Raw genomic sequence first — 24,171 nt, 5'->3', positions numbered from 1 at the left:
AAAAAAAATTAAACAAACTTCTAAAGAAGTCAATATATATACTGTTCGGTAACGAATCGTATCAAAAGAGTGTAAGATATATTATGTTTCTCATCCTAATGTCATTTCATTAATATTAACGTATGTTCTCAGAAAAAAAATTAAACAAACTTCTAAAGAAGTCAATATATATACTGTTCGGTAACGAATCGTATCAAAAGAGTGTAAGACATATTATGTTTCTTATCCTAATGTAAGTTTATTAATATTAATTCATGTTCTAAAAAAAAAATTAAACTTTTAAAGAAGCCAATATGTATACATTTCGGTAACGAATCGTATCAAAAGAGTATAAGACATATTATATTTCTTATCCTAATGTCATTTCATTAAATCGAACACCTAATTTTTCAAGGTTGTAAGCGGTCTTCCCCGAGCTGTTTCAAGCCCTGCCCTCAGCACCGAATGCCCAAAGGTGTTGTTAACCGAGTTTACCTGCAGTCGCAGGTAAAAGATGCAGGTGATACATAAGCCGGACCGGACGAGAAGCCGGTAAATGTCGGAAGAAACCTCCGGCGTTCAGGATCCTTAAATCAAATGAAATCGAAGATCAGGATAGTTTCGGCTGGCAATTAATCGATCCACGGGCAGCGGAGCAACAATAAATATGGTATTCGTTGAATGTAGTGCAAGAATCACGATCGGCGATCGTTGTAGGAGGGTCGTTTTCGTGTTTATCTTATCAGCGGACGACCCGTGACCCCATGCAAACACGAAAAGGCAACGGAGACCTTTGGCACCACCGATCTTCTCCCCCTTTCGGAGAGGAGCGCTCCCGTTTGATTCGGTGTCGTTATCCATTCGGTCGGCGAGCTCAGTCACGGCAGGAAGCACTTACTTAAACGGATACACCGCGTACACAGGCCGCTTCCCATCCGAGAGGGCCAACCGTTTCGCTTTCGCTTACGCGTAGGCATCGCTTCTGTTTCTCACCCCAATCGCCTGGCCAACCAGTTCGATCTTTCCGCTCGGACAGCGATCTCCGAGCTGTGCTTCGAGGCGCTGGCCACTTCTACGGACACTCTACGAACGGTACGAGCGACTCGGCGAACGCTCCTCGTGATCGGTATCATATTTTTCGCCGTGTTCACCCTTTTTTTCCCTGTCGTGTGCATATGTGCGCGAAACACACGGCTCCTCCCGGTGTTCCGGTATAGTGATTTCACTCTTGATTCAACTTGTTAATCGAGGAGGATTCGATCGCTCGGATAGTCATCGGTGATTAATACGCTCCTTATTCGTTTGACCCTGTTGTGGTTCCCGATAAAACTACTAGCGATCGGTGTTACAAAAAATGGGGGTAGAACGCATCAGGGTTGATTCAGTTTGTCTCGCGCGTACAGCGATATTGTATCGTATTGAAATCTCGTTGGAGTAACTCCCTCCCTCCTCTCCCCCCCGTTCCCCCCGGTGTCAATTACGGGCACATCCTTTGCGTGATCGAAGAGTCGCTCGAGTTGCGTGTACGATTTGCTTTTGCGTTGCAGCGCGACGACGATGGAATAGTGGAAGAGCGGTGACGCGCACACGAGGGGATGAAGAGTGCATCGGGACAGCAGTAAGGACCTTGACCTCGGTGATCAACAGAAAGAGAAACAAGATATGGATCTGCGCGGAGATGGATCGTGGAGACGCGCGGCGATCTTTCTCGCCGCGATCTGCGTCGCGATCGGCTCGGTGCAGTCAGGTGAGGATCCGCTGCGCCGTTTACTTGCGCGAGCTAGTTGGCAAGTTATCGGCCAAAATTTGCAACATTCAGCTTGGTTCTCGGTTATCTCTCGCGCGTGTTATTCGACGCGCTCCTTTCCGAGAATCTGCTCCGAGCGCAGAATCCACGCGTATCGGCCTCGCTATCGGCGACGCGTAACACCCATTCATAACACCGATTTCTCGGAAGCGGCTATTTTTCTGTTTCCTTGAGCGCAACCTCGCTTATCTTGTTTCAGAATTCACCAAGGACCCGACTTCCTGCAGCCGGACGACATGCAAGGGTAAGAGGTCGAGCCTTTAGACCTTTCATTAGAAATCCGTTCGTTTGCTTTTCTCGTTCCTAGAGAGCTACGAACGTTACTTGCATTATTAGACTGCGGGCCTTTACGCGAAACAATTCTCTACCTCGATCGCAACGAACTGTAACAATATGAAAATTTATTTACTTTCGTTACACATTGCCTACCGACGATTACCTCATAATCGTTGAAGGTCTATAATTCACGGCCAAAGACTTTTCAGTAAATCCTTGAACAATAGCTATATTACTTGTAAACCAACAAGTCACCCTCAGCAACGTGATCTAATCATTTCGTTTGGGATTCTAATGTGAAAGATTTCTGAGCTTCCTTTTGGTACAACAGAATTATTGAAAATTCTAATATAAGTCTTTCGTTGGGTGAAGCGTTAATAGGTTGAAAACAGTATAATTTTTGTATAATAGTTTTCGACATGAATGCATAAAATCCGCAGTCTACTTATTTAATATAATCGTCCAACACGATTTTGCGAGTCATTTATGACGCGACGCGTGTCCACAGTGCCAGTGAGCAGAAAGTTCAAGTACGAGGAGGGCGTGCTGTACAAGTACAAATATTCGGTGAACGTGAGCACGAATCTGGGTGGCGAGGAGTCTGGTTCCCTGAAGGAGTCGACCTTGTTCCTGGACGCGTATCTGGTGATGCAATTCACGAGCCCCTGCGAGGGCAGCATAAAGTTTTACGACGCGAAGCTGAGGCACGATGCGAGAACCAGCGTCGCGGACAACGAGTTCAACAAGAACCTGGCTATGTACAACCTGAGGTTCGCGTTCGACGATGGAAAGGTCAACGAGCTGTGCCCTCACGAAGGGGAGCCCGCGTGGGCGTTGAACCTGAAGAGGGGGGTCTTGTCGATGCTGCAGAACAACATGCAGCGGTTCGACGTTGATCACCGTGTGGACGAGCTGGACGTGAACGGCATCTGCGAGACGACCTACCGTCTACACGAGGCCAGACGCACCAGCCTCGTCGTGAAGAAGTCGAAGAACCTGTCGAGCTGTCTGTACGGCTCGAAACACTTCTCCGTGTTACAGTCGAACGTCTACAGGTAGACAAATTGCCCCGGAAATTGTTTGCAACGCCAATAAGGTGACAATACGCTAGCAAACAACCTGCAACATTATTTTGCGAGAGCGACAGTTTCTCTCGGAGAGCGAAGCAATTTGTGGAGAGTATTTGTAAACAGGGGTACACGATTCTGCAAGTTTCTCCCGTCGAAAATGTCGCAAGTTACTCGCTAGCGTATTCGCACGCTCACGTACTGAACCGAATTCCTGAATTCCTATTTGCAGGAGTCCAAGATCCGGTCCCTCGAAGCATCCTCTTTTGGAGTCGCGCAGCGACTGCGAGCTGACCGTGGACCACAATGTCTACGAGGAGGTAGTGTGCAAGGACGTGCACCGGTTGCAGCCGCTCTCGAGCGGAAATACGGGTGCCAGAACGGAATCGACGGCGGTGTTGCGGCTCGTCAAGGAGACGAGAGACGAAGAGACGAACGAATACGGCAGGAGTAACGAGAACGAAGATGACGACGACGCCGACAGTGCGCTGGACCATGTCAAGAGGACCACCCTGATCTACGATTACATGGGAACCACTGAGAGGGCGAACTGGAAGCTCAGGACGCCCAGGAGTCTCCTGAAGGCGATGTGCAAGTGGGGGGTAGCATCCGACGAGCCGCAGCAAGGTTTCTCCGAGACGTTCGCCGCGTTCATTCATTTCCAGCGAGTTTTCGACGACTACCCGTCGCTCTCGCAATTGTTCAGCAGGGCCAACACCTACTGCAAGACCGGAAAGTGAGTTTCAAAGGGGATCGATTGATTTACGATCTATTCGGGACCGTTCGAAGTCGACGGAGTCTCGCATATTCATTGTATATATTGTTGAGACTCCTCGGCTTGCTTTCCCGCGATTAGGGTACAATTGCAGTCGCCGTATCTGATCGGTCGGGGTGCAGGTACCTGGCGACTAACCATCGGACAATTTAAAGTCGAAATTTGCCGAGTCTACGCTTTAGCTATTCATTTTCTTTTGTTCTCAATAAGTTATTTATTTATCGTGTTCTCGACGATTTCGCAGGAAGCACATCATCGACGCTCTGCCGTTCATCGGCAACAATGCTGCCGTGAACTTGATGATAGATTTGATCACGCACAAACACGTAGATCAGGCCACCGTGGACAGTTGGGTGACCGCGTTCGCGCTAATCCCGCGACCAGACCTGAAGACGATCAAGGCTCTCTCGCACCTATACTTCCAGCGACACATTCCGGATGGCCAGTTCATGTTGACCTTCTCGGCGACCGTTCACACTTTCTGCGCGAACCATGGAGCCGAGTGCGGTAATGCCGAGCCCGTGGCCAAGTTCCTCTCGCACCTCGAGCAGAAGATCGAGATTGGCTGCGAGCCCCGGGAACATTCCGACTCCACGATCACGGAAGTACGTGGATCGAGCATGTGACCAGGGAACATATTACACGAGCCGATTTTTACACAGATTTTCACTAGAGATGTGCGAGAACTCGAAAATGTCGGGTACCCGATAGACAAGGTTTTTGACTGCAGGTGGGAGTAAATTTATGGGGCGATTCTTCAAGACAATATGAGAAGAAAATGAAGAATAGAGAAATTACGATTTCGGCTTCATTTTTTAGTTATTATCCATTAAAAATCCGCCTGAAATGCGGCAACCCGACCAACAGAGCTGTACGTTGCTTAAGTCATAAAGGTGCGCACCAAAGGAGGTTCTCGTTCGTATGGTTAGACTTCAACATGTGAAAAAAATGAAAATGCATGTGGAATGACCCAATCGGACGGTTTACAGCCACATTTCTGCCGAATTCCTGATGACTTTGTGATGCACTTGATCTGTCCCTAGATCTGCCTCTATAACGTACGCAACGTACACCTCTGTTGATAGGGTTGCCGCATTTCAGGCGGATGTTGAATTGTTAATAACTAAAAAATGAAGCCGAAATCACAATTTTTGTTATGCTTCATTTTCGTCTTATATTGTCACGGAGAACCACCCTTAAATTTTCTCCCACCTGCAGTCGAACACCGTGTATTCCAGAACCCTGAAATTTTCGAAAGCCCGTCCCGACCCGACTTTCCAGGTTCTCGCGCACCTCTAATTTTCACGCTAGCACCTAGAGTACCTCCTCTGACAAATTAAAAAGCAACTAACGAACTGTAAATACGTTCCCTGCGAGTGTACGAAATGTCCGCGGTTCGTATCATGAATTCGTTATCGACGATTCTCGATTTCATTTCAGACAATGAAAGCGTTGAAGGCGATAGGAAATATGGGCTTGGAAACGGAAAGTTTACGGGGAAAGCTGAAGCGGTGCATAGACGACGCGAGCGGATTCGTGCCGAAAGAAGTACGCGTGGCAGCCGTCGACGCTCATCGCAGGATGCCATCCTGCGAGCAAACGCGCGATCTCTTCTTCTTGAACTACTACCGGAACTTCACCTTGAACACGGAGATACGTATCGCGTCGTATCTGCAGGTGATGCGTTGTCCCGACTACAACGTTATCAAAACCATCAAGCACACCTTGAAGATGGAAGAAGTGAATCAAGGTGTCGTAATCTTGACCTGTGACATCAACGCGTTCACCGAGCTTTCTTCTAGATCTTATAACATTGAATCTTATTGTTACAGTGGGATCCTATGTCTGGAGCCATCTGACGAATCTCTACAATTCCGCGTCGCCGACGAACGTCGAGATCCAGAGTTTGCTGACCGACAGGGACCTAGGAGACAAGTTCAACATCGATAGAAGAAAGTTCTCGCGCAACTATGACGGTTCGTTCTTCTCCGAGGAGTACAACGTGGGCGCGAACTATCAAGGGAACCTGATCTTCGCCCCGGAATCGTACATACCTCGTACGGCGACCTTTAATCTGACGTTCGACGTGTTCAGCGAGTCCGTGAACGCCTTCGAGATCACGACCAGATTCGAAGGCCTCGAGTACTATGCGGAAAGGTTCTTCGGGCCGGAAGGACCGTACAGCAACGAGAAAGTGTCGGGATTCTTCAAGACTCTGCTGAGAAGCTTCAGAGAGGCGCCGGAACAGGAGGACTACTGGAAACGCGTGAAACGACTGCCGAACGTGATCGACAACAACTTCGAGAATCCGAGAATCAGCATCAGTTACAAAGTACGCGAGAACGAACCGCGGAGGGTTCGATGTGTTAAATAACGGCATTCTTGTATCGTTCTTCTAGATATTTGGGAACGATCTGGACTACTCGGTCCTCAACGGCGACAAGGAGATCAGAGAAGCCTTGCTGAGGCTGAACCCGTGGGAGAAGTTCAAGCAAATGGCGTCCGGGAAACAGATTCACTTCGAGAACGCGGCGATGTTCTTAGATTCTACCTACGTGGTGCCGCTGGCATCCGGTCTGCCGGTCCGTCTCGATTTCACCGGGTCCGCCGCCTGCAATTTCACGATGTCAGGGTTACTCGACAGCAAGAGGATCGCCCACAACGACATCGAGATCGTCAGCAACATTGGGCCGAGGTACTGCACACTCGAGATCATTTTTGAACGTCCTACGTTCGAAATCGTGTTGACTATTTCATCTTTTCACAGCGTGAGCGTGAACGTCGTCGGCAGCATGGCCGTAGATGCGTTCTACACGAGCGCCGGAGTGAAATTACGATCGAACGTCTACTCCTCCGGTGCGATTCAGCTTCGCTTGAACGTGAAGGGGTTGCGCACGGTTCAACTGAGCCTGGGCCTGCCGAACAAGAAGATGGAGGTGTTCTCCGTCGGAACGGACATCCTCCTGACATCGGGCAAAGGGGAGAAATACAAGGAAACACCGTTGGGCGTTTTAATCGTCGACCAGAACGACAATTCCAAGCGAACGAACGTTCCGAGCAACGTGATCGCCAACACCAGTTGCTCCTGGACCGCTCTCGACAGGCTCGTAGGATTAAAATTGTGTGTCGATTATCAGTTGTCGAACGTGACGAAAGACCCCGACGCGCCATACTTCGTCCTGGCCGGACCCACGCTCTTCAAGATCTCGTTGATCAAATCCGATCCCACCGCCAAGAACTACCTCTTCGAGTACAAGTGGGAAAAAACGGAGGTATCGTTGCTTTCTTCATTTTCCAGTCGATGTCCTTTGCTAAATTTCAACGTCTTACCGACTGGTGATCATTTTAGAAGCAGAACATCTTCAGGGTCGCATTCGACACGCCCGGTTCGCAGGTGAACAGAGAGTTGAGCGCGACCGTCTTTTTCGACACGAAATCCGACTATGTAACCGTTCTACTGCGATCCGCCGGGAACTCTTTGGTAGCAAAAGGTAACGGGGCTTGGATCTCATGATTCTGTTTGTACCAGTTCTCAACGATTCTGCTTCTGCTTCCGTCAGGCACCTACAAGAACACGGAGAACGAGACGTTCATCGATATAGGCTTCGACATAAACGGTACCAAACATCTGGACGCGAGTTTGGGTTACGCGACCAAGAAGTTCAGCTACGGCTACACCTTCAGTCCGGAGATGCACCTGATCGTGAATAACGAACGAATAGCGGCTCTTTCAGGTATAACAAAATCCCATTATACGTATAGACAAGATCTGAATCGATCGCGATGAATTTACAATATCGATCGATGAAGGTACGATAAGGAACGCGTGGAAGAACGACGTGCTGCAATGCGACGTGGACCTGACCTTCCGGACGAAGAAGGTCTGGAGCAAGCTTGTGGGCTATGTCGTCAAGAGGAACGTTAGTCTGGACAGCGACTTTAAGCTGGACTATCAGCTGCAGAAGATGCCGAAGAAAGAGACTCTGCAGTTCGAGATATCCCTGGCGAACCGCTCCTCGAAGACCTTGACGCACAAGACGGCCGACATGAAGCTTCACTCCACGGCGTACCCTCAATTGAACACCATGGTGACCGCCTGGTATCAGCAGGCTCTCGGTCACCTGGAGCTGCACGCCGAAGTCAACTCGAAGCCGCACCTGATGGACGAACGGCACAAGCTCACGGCTAAGCTGATCCTCTCCTACTCGAAAATGTACTTCCAGAACCAGGACACGAAAGTCAACGCGCTGATCGCCATCACCAAGCCCATACAGAACCTGGATATCAAACTGGGCATCGAGCACAATGCCATGGGGCCCGAGTCGAGGACCGTCTTGCTGATCGGATATGCTCCAGGTTAGACGGTCGTTGTCCTCTTCTCTTTTGTTGTTCTTATTTCAACGTTTACAGATTCTTTAGCCTAGTAAGAATGTAAAATAATCGATTGTGGCGAATCTAGGGAAGGAGATCGTTCTGACCGTGAACCTGCTAAGGCCACGGGGTCTGATGTTCGTGATGGAGGGCCACGCGAACCTGTCGATCCCGAACTACAAGGCGATGCTTCTCGACGTGCGAATTACGGAGAGGTCGGACCGGATCTACGAAATCGATTTCAGCGAGACCTCGTTCACCGGGTACAATGTAACAGCGAGAGGTACCTATTCGGATCGATCGCTGGGTTCGACGGTCATCAACCACGGTCTGAAGCTGATGCTGAAGTCGCCGACGTTCGTCAGCGATGTCCTCTTGTACTGCAAATTGTACCGCAATTACAACAACTTGAACGTCAGCGTGTTCGTGGAACAGGTGGACCGCGACAAATACGGGTTCATACTGACTCACTCGGTGATGTCGCCGTCGAATAATTTCGTCTCGTATATCGAGGGCAGGTATGCTAACTAAGACTTATTCACGTTGCTTCGTGCGTTCGATATAATATTAGATCAATGCCAGGATAGAACACCTCCGGCTCACCAAACGTTTCCAACAGGTACAAGAGTAACGTGTACTCGGTGATGACGAGCGTCGATCCAGAAAAGGAGATCCGGATGGAGGTGCACTTGGACAAGTGGAGGGACGTTCACCTGGCGCTGACCGGCCTCAGCGAGGAGGGCCATAAGTATTTCGGGGCGGAAGTGAAGTGGGACGCTAACAGAGATCCTGCGATGAAGATCGCCGTGACGTTCGAATTCGATAAAACGATCGTTCCAGCGGTGACGGAGAACCAACTTCCGGAACGAAATTTGAGCACCGTGCTCGTCCTCACTTATCCTGGCCGTTTCATCAGCACATCTTGCCGTATCGCCGCCAGAGGAGCCTACAACTATATCGTGGACGCCGCGATCGACTGGAACGAGGATAAAAGAATCGGGCTGTACGTTGCTACGGAATACGGCGTCGCGGCGTCGACCAGATTGATCAAGGTCGAGGGCCAGTTTCTCACACCGTTCGAGAAGTGGAGGAAAACAGCTCTGAGCGCCAAGTAATTACCCTTTCGATTGTTTCGTTATTCTAATCCTCGCTAGACACTCCGTTCAACTGCTGTGACCGTGTTTATTACAGATACCTGCAGGAGCAAAACAGTCTGAAGCTAAGCGGCAGCGCGCACTGGAAGGACTCGCAGCTACTGACGGCGGAGTTCGACGGTAGTATCGCGAGGCAGGAGAAGGTGACGGAATGGCGAATGAACTGCGCCGTAACGAGCTCGATCCATTCGATCGCGTGGACCACCGTGAACATCACCCACAAGATCGTCGACTCGCAGGTCGTGGATACTCACCTGCTGATCAAATACAACCCGGACAAGGTGATCGACGCGTGGAGCATCTGGTACTTGGATAAAGAGTCCGACAACGTGTTCAATCTGACCGGGAACCTACACCTCGAGTCTCCGGTGACCAGTTACAAAAAGACGGACCTGAAGTGTCAACTGCAGATCCTGCCGAACTGGAAGTTCTTGGGAATGGGAAGTCTGGATTTGGACAGGAGGACCTACACGACGAGACTGATCGGCGACGTGCGTCACCTGCGAGAATCTATGGTCCAGTTCAATATCACCACGCCGCTGGAAAAGTTCTCGTTCGTCCGCGGCAGGTTCGGCCTCTCGGAAAGCAACAGGCACGTGGTCGCCGAGATAGTGACGCCGTCAGGCCCCGTGGGAATCGAAGCTTTGGTTCAGTTCCTCACGCCGGAATACGACTGCAACGTGAAGCTGTCGCTCGCGACCACGCTGGAGTTGCTGCAGCGGCTGCTGCTGGTGGCTAAACTGAACAACCGCGAGGCCGACTTCAGGGCCGCGTACAACAACATGACCGTCGGGTTCCAGGGCGTCTGGCATTATCGCAACATCACCGACTTCCACTACACCTATCTGCTGTTCAGTCCGGTGCCGGGCTTCGAGGAGATCGGAGTGGTCGCCAAGCTGATCGCTGCGACCACGGAAAAGAACAAGCTGGACCTCGACACCGAGTTCTCGGTAAGGTTGATGGAGGTGAGACTAGGCGTCAGAGCGAAAGCTGGACCGAAGCCTCCTCCGGTTAACATACCCATCAAAGCACCGATCGGCATCGCGAATAACTCGACCACCCAGATAGAGGACCAGGAAGACGATTTGTTGGACGAAGAGGAGGAAGAGGACAATACTCTCTACTGGCACGGCGAGGTTGAAATGAACCTGGCGATCGTCGAGCCCGTGACCGCCGAGCTGGACATCGACCACGAGGGACCGTGGTACAAGATCACTGGAAACCTGCAGTGTTTCGGGAAGAAGATCCTCGTGGATGATCATTTCTATATAGAGGATCTGTTCAACCTGAGGAACGAACTGAACGTGATAACACCGTTCGCGTTCGCCAACGAGATCGTTTGCGTGAACGCGTTCGTTGTGGACATGGAGAAGCCCAGTTATACCATGCAGCTGGCCTTGAACGTCCGACGCAACGCGACCTGGCACGAAAACGGCGCCAGTGTCTACTACGAGTACAGCGAGGGCGACACCGACGACTATCAGATCCACTTCCTCCAGTTCGACATCAAGACACCGCTGGACTTCCTCAAGTTCCTCACGACGAACACTACATTGGAGGCCAACAGCCGTTACCACAAGACCAAGGTGGCGTTACGAGCGCCGAACGCGGTGATCGATGTCTTAAGCATTTTGGAGACCACGCAGGAAATGATATACACGGTCCTCGTGACCGAGGTCGACACGCCGATGCTGACACTGCCGAAGACCACGATCACCGCCAGGAGAGACTTCACCCTGAAGAACCAGTACTTCCGATTGAGCGTGGACATTGCCGAGCCTGTTGCCAAGTCGTTCTCATCCGAGTTGGACTGGTACGTGACGGAGAACGAGGTCAAAGCTTCGGTGGCACTGAGGACCTGGTTTGAGGTGCTGAAGAGCCTCGAGGCGGACGTCGATTATGCGAACAGGATCTCCAGCAACGACACCGCGTACGTGACGGTGAACGTGAGACACCTGGATAATCGGACGTACAGGCTCTCCGGAAATTACAACGGTGGCTCCGTCGAAGGTGAACTCTACACGCCGGAACTGTTGGAACCGCACATGCTATTCCATGGAAACTTGAAGAAACTCGGCGAAGGCATGCACGAATTGGACGGTGAGCTGATCAACACCCAGACGAAGGACACGTCTCTGGTGTCGGCCACGTTCGTCACGAAGAAGAGGTTGTCGACCACAGTGGAGATGGATATGAAACTGCGGTCGAAATCCGGGAACGAGGTTGCCCTCGTGAAGATGAGGAAGCATGGCCGCGGGCTGGGACTGGAATGGCAGAGACAGCAGGCGAAAGGGTTCGTGGATCTGATTTATCCGAATGGGAAGAGTTGGGACTTCAAAGTGCAGGCGGATCTTCCGAAGGAATCGGGACAGGTGGAGCAGTACAAGGCGAACGTATTCTTCAACACTTTTATATCGGGGAACAGCTCGTTGTACGTTCGCGTCGAGACTCCGATCGAGGAACTCAGGGATCTGACCTTGAACGGGAACATGTTGTTGAAGAACGACGGCGGGAGTATCGCGACGCGCAACCAACTGAACGGGGATAGCTTTTATGCGAGTCTGCAGTGGAAGCTGGTCTTCATGGTGGATATGTTCGGCAGAGTTCTCGGTGGCTATCACATACAGGATCGCGTTACCAAGGATTTAGACGCTAAGCTGTACTTGAAGAACCCGGGAAAATTGTTCAGGAACATCGACGCGGGATTCGGTGTCGACGTCGATCGAGAGCGATGGAGGTTCGCGGGGAACGCTACCATTGGGTTCCGTAATTTTGAGAACATCGATGGGGTGTTTATCGTTCAGCTACCACCACCGTACAGCGACGACCATCGGTTTCTGGTCAGCTACCATGCGAACGAGGGCTTCACGGATACCTCTTACGTGATCGGATACAACACCGTCAAGGCCAAGACGAATTACGCGTCCGATGGCAAGGTTCGTACGCGTTTTTATTCCCCGTTCTTCGTGTATCAAGGATCCACGGTGTAAACCCTCCATTAAATTACAGATTCGCATGAGCAAACGGAATATCCAAGGTCACCTGTACGGATCCTGGGGAATGTTACCGCACCAAACGGTGAACAATCTCTTCAACATCACCTTCGACAACAAACAAATCGAGACGAAATACGCGCTGTATACTCCAAAGTTCCAACAGCAGGATACTCTTGTGTTTGTGTTCAAGTACGACGCGACCTTGGACTCGGAGATACGATTGATACACGCGGATGTGTATTTCCCAGCGTCCAAGCACGTAGGCTCGGCGAACGTGTCCTACGAAAGCTTGGTGAACGTCAACGGGACCCTGACCGCTGTTCTACCCGCGGCGAACGCCACGGAGATTGGATGTCAATTCATAGTATTCACTACTTTGTAAGCGAATCGAATATAAGACGAGATCACGTTCGGAACTAATTACTCTATTTAAGTGGGATTTTGGCATGACATTTCAGAGGGACGGTCGTGTCCGTTAACGAATTCGAATCGGTTTCAGGCAACAGAACAAGAGGTACCTGGAGGCGTTCTGGCCGGAGAACACCGCCATCTTTAGTTCCGAGTACACGTATCGCAGCCAGAAGCTGGACTCCGACCTGGACGGGGTGTTGCGCGCGGAGGTGCCTCTGCAAACTCGCCACGTGGCTCAACTGACCTACGGTTACCAGAAGCGACCGCAGGTGACCACCGGTTACTCGGAGATGACGTACAACGGGCAGAAGGTGTTGCAAGGCGGGTACAACTCGAAGAGCGAGTCGAGGGCCGGGTTCGAGAAGGACCGAATTCAAATATCGATCGAGAACTCGCTGAAGCCGATCGGCATTGTCTACGTGAACCAATACGAGTACAGCGCTGGGAACGAGGGCACGAACTACCCGACGGTCGAGTACAAACACGTGAACGTCTACCAGCTTAACAACAAGACAGCGTTCAACGTGGCCGGCGAGTCCCGAATAAAGACCACGCACACCGGCCAGGACATCCACCTGAAGGCGATACACGCGAACAGGACCGTGGAGCTGAAGACGGACTACGAGATCCTGCCGGGCGAATTCATACAAAACTCTTCGCTGAGTTTAGCCGAGGATGTCTGGATATCGTACCAGATCGAGATCGAGAACAGAACTACGTTAGAGATGAGCAACCAGATCATGATCCTGACCGTGTCCTATCCGCAGAGGGAGTTCATTCTGAACGGCTCCTACTGGATCGGCAGCCACGACATGAGGACCTTCCTGCAGCTCGACTGGGACCAGGACTCGGAACAGCCAAGGACCGTCGGCGCCCTCTTCAACTGGCAGGATTTGATGCACCTTCGTATCCCCGAGCCGCAACAGCAGTTCACGTTCGGCCTCGTGCATCCCAGTTTCCCGAGGTCGTTGATCGTGCAGGGCAAGCTGAAGAAGAGAGACTCCAGAGATCTGTTCAACGCCGAGATCATCGCCGATTATTCGAACGATCCGGGGAAATTGTTCTCGGTGTCCGCGTTGGTCCGCGACCAGAGCAACCTGCCCTCCACCAGAAAGTATATTTACGAAATCATCGGGAAACATTCCAGCACCAAGTTCGACTTGAATTTGGAAGGAGTCGTTCGCAAGCACGAGAACGTCCTGTTCGAGACCTTCAACAACGGTAGCTACGTGCGCAGCTATCTGACCCCGGAAACTGGACGGTTGAATGCCTGGTTGGACATCGCTCGGAGAGAGGTGCTGTTCCACAGGGATTACAACGAAGCGAGAAAGTTTCTGAATGTTCGGGTTTATCCGGACAAGAAGAAGCTCGTCGTGAACGGCAGCGCTGAGAACACGCCCGATCTTCATGCCACCGGGGATTTCCTCTTCGATACCGACGAGAAGGTGATCAAGATGATGGTGAATTATACTCCCGGTACGTTTGGAGGATTAGGAAATTGGATTGCTGTAAAATTTCCAAAGGTTTTGTTTTTTACAGGGAATGATTAGAATAATATCCTCTTTCAACAGACGCCGTGCAGAGTTTGCGGATGTACGGAAAGATCCCCGACGCTCGCTACGCGGTCTTCAACATTTGGAGGACCTACGAGGACGACTTCTCTATCTCCGACGTGTCTTTCTACTTGAAATTGAACCACTCCAGACTGGTGACTTCGACTCTCCGTTGGAGACCCGATTTGAAGAGCGACATTATTGTAAATTTCTGTGACCTCTGTAACTAGTTCTCTTTTAAAACAAGTCTTCTATTTACGCATTGTTTCTATCGTAGAATGGCATTAGGAACTCGGTGATGGATCTGTACAACGGTATAAACGCCGACGTCGATTACTGGAAGCAATACGTGAAGAGCGAGACCGTGAACGTGATCACGGACGTTTGGTACGACGCCCAAGAGGATCTTCAGCAATTCCTCGACGACTGGAAGTGAGTAAAATAAATGCCTGGAGAAAGAGTACCAGTTTTTCACTTTCGACCGTTTAACAGCGACCTGAAGGTGCTGAAGGAGGACTTGGACAAGCTGAAGGTCTATCTAAACGACTCGTACAACGCGAACGATTTCTACATCAAGGACGTGGTCACAGTCGGTATTTACGTGATTGACGAGCTGTCTCTGCGACACCACATCGAGTCCCTGCCGAACATCCTGAACGAGATATGGGCGATAATGGGCGAGTCGGGCGAGGCGATAAGGAACTCGCTGCTCTGGGTAATCAACGCGGCGAAGAACGCGTTGAACAAGGTCTCGGAAATCGTCTCTGCCATCTTGAGAGGCGACTCGATCACCCAAGTAGCCAGCATCATCGAGAAACTGCTCGAGAAGTACGACAAGCTCATAAAGGACTTGCACGTCTCGTTCATCAAGTACATGGAGAACCTTTATGGTAATATCTCGCAGACGATCTCCCAGCAGTGGCATCGGTTCCTGCTGCTCGTCGAGCCTGTCTTCATCCGCGCGATACATTATTTGGAGACTGTGGCGTGGAAGGCGAGCAAAGAGGTCCTCGACTTTCTTTACGACCGCCGTAACGACCTGATCTCGTCCCCCTACTTCGACCGGTTCACCAACTTCACGCAGGACATAGACAAGGTCTACCGGGACATCAAGGCCAACGACATCGTGACCAACGTGCGAAAATACACCGGCCTGGTGATGCAGTTCCTAAAGGAGAGGTACTTCACGTTCGTCCCGTTCGGGAAAGAGCTCAAGGACGTCGTCGACGAGATCGTCACCGAGCTAAAGGAGCTCCAGAAGCTGCCCTCCATCCACTACGCCATCGAGAAAATGCAACAGGCGTACGACAGAGCGTATTACCTCTACGACTATCTGGGGGTACGAGCGAAACTGGAGAACGTCGTCCGGCTGATCCACTCGAAGCTCATGGACATCAGCCAGTCGGCTCTACAGGCCGAGAGCCAGTACCGAGAGGCCAAAACCAAGTTCATCTTCGATCCGAACCAGGGACTGATGTGTCTCGAGCAGAAGCTGCCCATGTCTTGGCACGCGTTCAACCAGACCCCGGAGTTCCACGAGATCCCGGAATTCAGAGCCATCTCCGACATGAGGTCGTACTTCATCACCTCCAACGTGACCTTCTGGAGTCTCTACCGATACAAGGCGTACATGGAACCTCTCAATTGGCTGCCGCCCTTCAGAGGTAACATCTCGTTCGAATTTAATCGAATAGTCTAAGAGTATCGTAAGCGATCGATTGTATTTTACGCTGACTGTTCCAGCAACGGCGATGATCATCGGCTCGCAGCACTTGGTCACCTTCGACGGTCGACACCTGGACTTTGTAGGTCCTTGCACGTACCTGTTAGCCCGCGACTTCGTTCACGACACGTTTACCATTCTCATCAAGTACAACCTGCAGCCTGATCGAGTCACGCACAAGATCGTTATCCTGATCGGGAAGGCCGCCATCGAGTTGGACATCTTCGACGACGTTAGTACCAGTTTTCGTATTAGCCGCTGTTAATTCGTTCGCAATCCGACGATTCGTTTTCCCTTCCAGACTATCCAAATCGTCTCCGAGCGTTCGCCAGCCACGCTGACCAACCTCGAGCTTCCCATCGAATTGGAGAACGGCACCACGTTCGTGTACCAAGCGGAGAACATCATCACGGTAGAACGGAAGCACAACCAGCTGCGTCTCGAGTGTAATTTGAAGTTCGACCTGTGCACTCTGGAACTGTCCGGCTGGTACCACGGTAAAACCGCAGGGCTGCTCGGCACGATGAACGACGAGCCTATGGACGACACGACCGCCTCGAACGGCGTGATCGAATCGGACGTGGCGACATTTGCTGGAAGCTGGACGATCGACGAAGACCCAGTCTGCAGGAGCAGCTCGAACCGAGCTTCGACGAAGAGGCAAGAGGACCGGGAGATCGTGCTATTCTGCGAGGAGTTGCTAGCCAACAGACTCCGAGACTCCGAGTTCCTAACTTGCTTCGCCGTTGTAGATCCCGAAGAGTACTTGAAGGCGTGCAGCCTCAGCACGAGTAAAACGGAAGCTTGCACGGTGGCGCTGGGTTATATACAGGACTGCATGTACCGCAACACGTTCCTGAGGATACCGGACGCGTGTACGAGCTGCAAGATGGTGAACGGCAGTCAGGTGCAGGAAGGTCAGTTCAAGAGACTCGAAGGGGAGAACGTGCCCATGTCGACCGACGTGGTCTTCATCGTCGAAGGGAAGAGCTGCAATCGAGATATCAAGCAGAACCGTAGCATGGAACAGCTGGTTTCTCAGCTGGGCAAGGAGCTGAACGACCAAGGTCTCGAGGACACTCGCTGGTCCTTGGTCGTCTTCGGAGCGGACGGCGTGTTCGACCAGCCGAGAAGCGTCGTTTTCGACGGTCAGATCTTCACGAAGAACGCGGCGAGGTTTGTCGACTACTTCGACCATGTTCCGGTCGGCGACGGCAGCCGCGACGTCTTCGCGGCGATCGTGTTCGCCACGAAACTCGTCTTCAGGGCCGGCGTCTCGAAGACTTTCATCCTGATGCCATGCTCGCACTGCGAGCCGGAGAACCAAACGGTAAATAGAACACGGCAGTATACTTTCCTGTTTAACCCCTTGCACTATGATTTATTCTGCGATTACAATTATTAGAACTTTGTTTACAATTAAGTAGGATAAAAAGGAAATGAATCACATACATGTTTAGCAGATTCTGTTCGAAGTCTTCTTCACGAGTCTGACTCGGTATTATAGTACAAAGGGTTAACTTGGCGAGTTTCTTCGCGTTCGCGGTGATCGTCGCTAACAAAGAGCAATTTCAGCTGGACTTCACGGTGCTCCACGAGGCCCTACTCGAGCACGATGTCACTCTGCATATTCTGATGGACGGCGACTTCGGGTTCGAGAAGGAGAGGCTGAACAAGATATTCTACGGACTGGACGCGACCAAGTCGTACACGAAGAAAGACTCGAGAACGCTGACCGGCGACGTTGACCTGAGGAGGCAGGTGAAGCTCTCGAAGAGCGCGCTAGGATACTGCACCCCTCTCTCTTTGGAGAACAACGGGACCATATTCAGCGGCGACAAACTGCGTTTCGACAAGATGGCCTCGATCAAGAAATTCATCAGTGTGTTCTCGAAGAGGGTGGCTCTGACCGCGCTACCGAATCCCTGCCAGAATTGCGAATGCACCGCAGAGAACAACGGGGTCACGCGAATGGAGTGTATACCCTGCATTTATCCTACCCCAGTCACCGTAGATTACGTAAGTTTTCGCCGAATATTTTTGTTGTTATTTAAAAATATATACCGTTGTATTCGCGAGAGTCTACGGTCCAAGTATTAAACGAGCCAAAGACGTTGTTAATCATTTTTCTCCGCTCGGCAGGATGCGTTCAACGATTCGCTGACATCATTAGAGCCGCTGAGCTTCGACTACGAGCAGATCGACGTCGACGACAACTGAGACAGCAACGAGAATACAAATTAGATTATAAATCGCCGCCACACATGTCTTTTTTCTTTTCTATTTATTTGACATACTATACCAAAAAATGTGTATCGACGGGAACGGAGCACTCACCTTTCGATGATAAGTATTTAAGAGACGTATCTTTACGCAGTGTCGCATCGGTAACGTAGAATAATGTGCCATATGTTGTAAGTTTTGATGTAGTTAACATTACATTACTTGTAAAATAGTATCCTGTTAGAGTTTTATTTAAAAACGATCCGAGACGAGTACGGGTGTACATGCATGGGTGAGATAGTACCAGTCTCTTTTTATTACTTAACGACGCATCCTCCCGTTCTTCTCTTTCAATCTTGTACAAATTTTCAATGAAACAATTCCAGTCGACAAATGAGAAAACAAAACGTTTCCCTGAACGAATTTTTATCCAGAAAAAAAGCATAACAACATCCAACAGATCGATCTAATCCGTCACACGTAACGAGTAACTTATGTTACGAATCGCATTTTTCGCTCCTTTTTATTTTTTATACATCATTTGATTGGTCCTTCTTCGAAACGTGAATTACCGACCGCTATACTTTAGTCCTTTTAACAACGAATAAAATATCGTGTCCCGCAACCATACGGCGAGACGGCTACAAAATAACTAAGAATATTTAACATACAGATATTCTGAAAGGTATTTAGAACCTTCTTCCTTCCCTCGTTATACACTATGGCAATGCGTAAGCATGGCAAAACACTGCGTCAAAAGTTTCGACGCGAGATTCCGGTTCCTAAACAACGCGCGATGACCACACCTTCTGAGAGTCTAAAATACGAGCAATGAATACAAACGAAAACGCTATCCTTTGTGTATGTTAAATATTATACTTATACGAAGCAGAAAAGTAACAGTGAAAAACAGCGTGGTGTGTAAATTGAATCATATGGAAAAAGGATGCTCGATCTGGGAAAAGAAAACCTTACCGTTCGAGTACATACCGGATTTGTATACAGTTCGCATAAAAGAACAACCATGTAGTCGCAGTTGATTTATAAAACCTTTTTCGCTTATATATCTGTGTATAATTATTCGAAACGTACTATACAAACGTAACGCGGATCGTGTACGGCAATCGATTCGCGTTGCATTTCTCGTGTCACAGCTTGCGTCTACGTCTTTGGCAAGCCGAAAGACGGCGAAAAACATTCGCTATAATTCACTATAATTCTGCTTACCAATCAAAAAGAAAAAATAGAAATAATAATAATAATAATAATAATAAAATCTATAAATATTGGTAAAGTTGTCGCAAAACGTAACGAAAATATATAGAGCTATCTTCGACCAAAGAGAGTATGATAAAAAATAATCGGGTTCAGAACAACCGAGGCCGGTCGTGGGACATGTAATCGTATAATATACATGACGACCGTAACACAGGAGGATAACTCAGCACAAAACCGTTTGTGCCAAAGTTATTTGGCCACTATTGCGATACCGTTATCTGGACGCGTTACAAAATGGTCACCTGGTATCGTGTGCCTGCAGGTGATTCGGGGCGTCGGCGAACGTGAACTTTAACTTGTACGCTTCCGCGACCAGTACACCTATCTCGGAGTCTGTCCAATTTTGAGTAGGCAGGTTTTGTAGCATTAACATCAGTCCCTGGACAAAAGAAACGATCGGTCTTTCCTCTACTTTTCCCTTAGAAACATCTCTGAGAGATACAGGGTGTAGCATTTAAATGGGAATACTTAAATATCTCCATTGTTATCGTTGTACGGGAAAAATGGAGATATTTGTCAGTACAGTTCTATTTAAATGACACGCCGGTTTTATGATGCTCACTTGAAAATCGGGTTGTAAAAGCAGATGACGCCTCCAGCGAAGAAGAAACGCGGCGCAAACGTACAATTGAAACGAGGCGAACCGATCGGATTCCGCCAAATAAGTGTCCCACAGTCGGATCGTACAATGGAGAGGGATCTCCCTGGTCAGCAAGTTATTCATCCACCGAAACGAGAACTGCAAATAATCTACACCGTGTTTATGAAGATGCTGATGCAACGGCGCTGAAAGAACACGGAGATCATCAAGCAAACAGGACGAAAGCAATGCTCGTACTTAACCCCTCAGCGACGGCCACTTGGATTTCCTCTTTTCCGCCTATCTTATTTTCTCCGCGTTTATTTTCCGTTCCGCGTGTAATAAAGAGCCGCGGGTCCTTCATCGCTGAGGAGTTAACAAAACATGCTCATACCGTCTATTCTCTGTATAAGCTCCTTCAGCTGGATCACTTTGTGCTGAATGCCTAATTGAGCAAAGATATAGTTATCCTGTATACCATCGAGAAACTTGGACAAGCACCAAAAGCTATCCGCCTCTATAATGTCCCTCTGTTCTTTCTGCAACGAAGCGACATCGTAATTTTCTAAGTCTTGCCACGCGGACACCGGAACCGCTTCTTGCAGAAATACCAAGAAGAACGGTGTCACTAGATCGTTCATCCCCTAGGGAAATAAACGGTTAAGTCCGGTCTACATTCGCATTTCCTATAGGATGTCCAGATCATTTCCACATACTTGGACGTATCCAGAAGCAGGATGACGAATCGCCCATATGTAGAGTATTCTCTCAAAGATTAATTGTACCGTTGTTTGCTGAAATAACGAAATAAGAGGAGACATTCTTGGAATGTCGATGTGAATCTGACGATATGTATCTTGAAATCCTTCGTCTCTCTCAGTATCATAATACTGTTTCACTAAATTCCAGTAATCGAGTCGTTTACGTTCTAATACGCTTTGCCTCCGTTCTATATTGGCCGGCAAATACTCCTACGCGTCGAAGGAAGTAGATCAGTTTTACGTTTGCAACGAGATTTTCATGCACAACGAAAAAGTAAAGGTATCGGTTTACCTTTCTTACTTACAGACAACAACCTCCATGTAACGGAACGCAATCTTGCGGGCACACCTGACCAAGATAGCTGCCTCAATTCATCTAAGTTTAATACAGAAGCCTCCAAAAGGGATTGAAATTTATCTACTTTACTTTCTCCATCTACAAGTACCAATAAATCGAAATTGAGCACAAACGAAGAGAGAGAGGCAGCAGAAGATATTATTCCATATGCACCTTGTTCCTTAGAAGGTATAAAAAATTTGGCAGGGGCATTCGTTTGCCTTAACGGCTGAGGCCTGCCTGGGAGAGTTGGTCTATGTTGCGGGGAAATGCCGTATTTAATGTCTGCGTCGTCTGTGGAATGTTGAGTGTTGTTCACATGCGAGTGCATAGACAAATTAGCGTTTCGCAAATGCAAAGGTTGAACAGCTAATCTTTGGAGTGCTTCCGCCTTTTTCTCTTCGGGTATTATTTCTTGGACCCGTTGAGACGGCTTCGAATTTGTCCCGGAATCTAAGTAGGACTTTCTTGACCGATGGCTGTTAATCACACTGATAGCAGCCGAATGGCTAACTCGCTTCGATATTTTCACATCGGAAACCGTGCAGAATTCGTCGTCCCCCGAATCCCAAGCGTCGTCGATACTTTCTTGAAAGTCTTGAAAAGACGTAGATCCCCCGCTACTGCTCGACATGCCTCCACTGGTGGACACTGCGTTCGTTGAACTGCCAGACATGAGCGTTGTACCACCCATTTTACCATGCTTACCATCTTGTTTTGGACTTGGTCTTTTTATATACATTTAACATATGTATAAATACATAACTGCTCTCGAAAGAATGCTCGTAATTCGTATGATAATTAGAGATGGGATAAAGTATATTACAAGTAGATTCAAATCTGACTAGTTTCAAACGCTTGACAAGTATGCACATACTTCAAAAACGAGAAGCTATACTTTCAAGTAGCATTTAAATGAGAACACCTAAAGATCTTCTTTGCTTTTGGTTTCAAAGAAAGAATTCTTGTCGAAATCACGTTTCACAAGATTTCAAGGTCACTGGTATTCTTATGGGATTTCAAGATATTTAGATGTTCTCGTTTAAATGTTGTACTCTGCATGTTCCAGTCCGAAGTTCTCTATTCCTTGCAAATGTGTGATCTGTAGAATGCAAGAATATTTCTTAAAATCGTATTACTTTTGAGTAGCATTTGAAACTTCTGAAGTGAAACTTGGACATTGAACTTTATACCATCCCTAATGATAATATTACAGCACGCGTACCTGCCTGGTACAGCATGAGTATTCTTCTTCCAGAAGGATTGATGGGTCTGGTAAGTTTGGCCATGGTGACTTTGATTTTCCATAATTATTGGAAATTATGTTAACTGGCACCTGCCACTTTTCCAAGATAATTGAAGAAGCGATACGAGTTCCTCATTCCCTTGTGAACGATTGCTGAAAAAAGAATCCATGTTATTGACATTGCTATTAAGTGCTAAGAATCCGGATCCCAACGTATTTTTGCATTTGTAATACATGAAATTATGCTGATCGTATTGCAATATCGCAAACAGTCATTAAAATAGTGGGCATTATCAATACAATTACATAACTGGATTGTCCTTCTGACTCATATTGCTTTGCGATACATAAAAATAAACTTACAACATGAATTGTCTTTGCAGTCTTCATTGGTAAAAGAGCCAGCATTTCCAAATATTTACATAAGAGCATATATGTATAATGATCTTTGACTACAGTACCTTTTAACGAAAAGCGAACGGTGATCAAACTTAAACGTACGTCATCGACGTCCGCGTAATATACTCGGAAATAACTGGGAAAGAAGGAGGTACTATGAACTCGTACACCTTGGTATCGTTTGTTCTAAGTAGGTTATGTTACACGTCATAAGTACCTGGATATCACAATAAACAAAAAGAAACCGGGATATAATATTCCTATGACCAGGAATATTTACGTAATCGTAAAATTACGTCAACGTTGAGGAAGCTACAGAAGTATTTAAATCGTTCTACAGCCTTTAGGATTATGGATTACTGGATACATGAAACAAGTATTGGTTCCGCGATCGAGACTGCAACAATTTTGTTGAGGAAATGATCATGCAGCGTGATTATGCGATTAAAAGACGGTTGGCTTCTAAATTTACCGAATCTACAATGCAATACGCAACGGCTAAACCTTCTGTGGTAAACGTTCACTGTTTTTGACGTATGACAAGCTATTTACTGGTGCTGCCATCGAAGAAATGGCCAAATTAAATTTGCACCGTGTATGCTATGATCTGCGTATCTAAATTACACTTTGAAAATTGTACGTTATTTTTCTATAGGCGGTATTAACATTCAGGTTCTGTGCATTTTTAACTTTCAAAATAGTTGCAATGCAACGAGTTCGATTTGAATGTAATAATACTTGTAAAAAAGCAGACTTTTCATATGGTCAAAGATACTTTTTAACGATTCACTATTATGGTTTCCCGCGAATATCAGAAAAATTCGGCCAGTAAAATAAAATTCCAATAATCCTCAATTGTTACTGCTTCTTTTAAATTCACAAGGCAATCGAAGAAAAGATGACAAATATAGTTTCTTTCCCAAATGTTTGAAAAATGACGACTACAATTTCATCGTGACATATAAACTATAAAAATAGTGTTTTTGGGACAATTCGTTAAGCTGAAATTACACCTTACTTTTTTCGATGAGACTCGAGGCACTGCCTCGCGATTAAAGCGGGTGTATGCAAATTTGATCGGACATTTAAATGTCTGTAGTAATTACTACGGGAAAAAAAGACTACCTTGAACGGCCGTTCAATCCTATCCCAAGATAATCATAATAGTTTTATTTTTGCATGAATAGATTCGTTCAATGAGTCACTATGCACATTGCAAAATGTTTTTTTGTTTT

At 48.2% G+C, this 24,171-nt stretch overlaps 2 protein-coding genes across 7 annotated transcripts; one reads left to right on the top strand and one right to left on the bottom strand.

Annotated features, from left to right (window-relative positions):
* Positions 1–821: 821 nt before the first annotated feature.
* Positions 822–18,570, top strand: Apoltp (Apolipoprotein lipid transfer particle). The gene is made up of 25 exons (XM_076785742.1): positions 822–1,071; positions 1,527–1,726; positions 1,986–2,030; positions 2,571–3,117; positions 3,362–3,865; positions 4,149–4,509; positions 5,345–5,654; positions 5,737–6,236; positions 6,304–6,599; positions 6,672–7,176; positions 7,254–7,395; positions 7,465–7,638; positions 7,715–8,260; positions 8,364–8,793; positions 8,895–9,386; positions 9,467–12,365; positions 12,439–12,803; positions 12,925–14,312; positions 14,408–14,592; positions 14,667–14,821; positions 14,882–16,053; positions 16,133–16,344; positions 16,414–17,442; positions 17,688–18,131; positions 18,255–18,570. The coding sequence occupies exons 2-25, from the start codon at positions 1,642–1,644 to the stop codon at positions 18,330–18,332; spliced, it is 12,864 nt and encodes a 4,287-aa protein (XP_076641857.1). The 5' UTR covers positions 822–1,071; positions 1,527–1,641; the 3' UTR covers positions 18,333–18,570.
* Positions 18,571–18,628: 58 nt separating this feature from the next.
* On the bottom strand, positions 18,629–23,579 carry Tbc1d22 (TBC1 domain family member 22). 6 transcript variants are annotated; one of them, XM_076785745.1, is made up of 9 exons: positions 23,154–23,579; positions 22,901–22,998; positions 22,517–22,690; positions 21,466–22,019; positions 21,260–21,390; positions 20,910–21,164; positions 20,588–20,837; positions 20,176–20,399; positions 18,629–19,992 (listed from the first exon to the last, which is right to left on the bottom strand). In XM_076785745.1, exons 3-9 carry the CDS (start codon positions 22,597–22,599, stop codon positions 19,852–19,854), a joined length of 1,638 nt encoding a protein of 545 aa, XP_076641860.1. In that variant the 5' UTR covers positions 22,600–22,690; positions 22,901–22,998; positions 23,154–23,579; the 3' UTR covers positions 18,629–19,851. The 6 variants fall into 6 exon arrangements, with proteins under 6 accessions (XP_076641860.1, XP_076641861.1, XP_076641862.1 ...); XM_076785746.1 differs by having other exon boundaries at positions 22,901–23,153; positions 23,409–23,579; XM_076785747.1 differs by having other exon boundaries at positions 23,409–23,579.
* Positions 23,580–24,171: the final 592 nt, after the last annotated feature.

Source organism: Halictus rubicundus, chromosome 3 (assembly GCF_050948215.1).
Source record: "Halictus rubicundus isolate RS-2024b chromosome 3, iyHalRubi1_principal, whole genome shotgun sequence".
Classification (NCBI taxonomy): Eukaryota; Metazoa; Arthropoda; class Insecta; order Hymenoptera; family Halictidae; genus Halictus; species Halictus rubicundus.
Note: the sequence above shows the minus strand (reverse complement) of the source record. Positions and strands in the feature narration are given on the sequence as shown.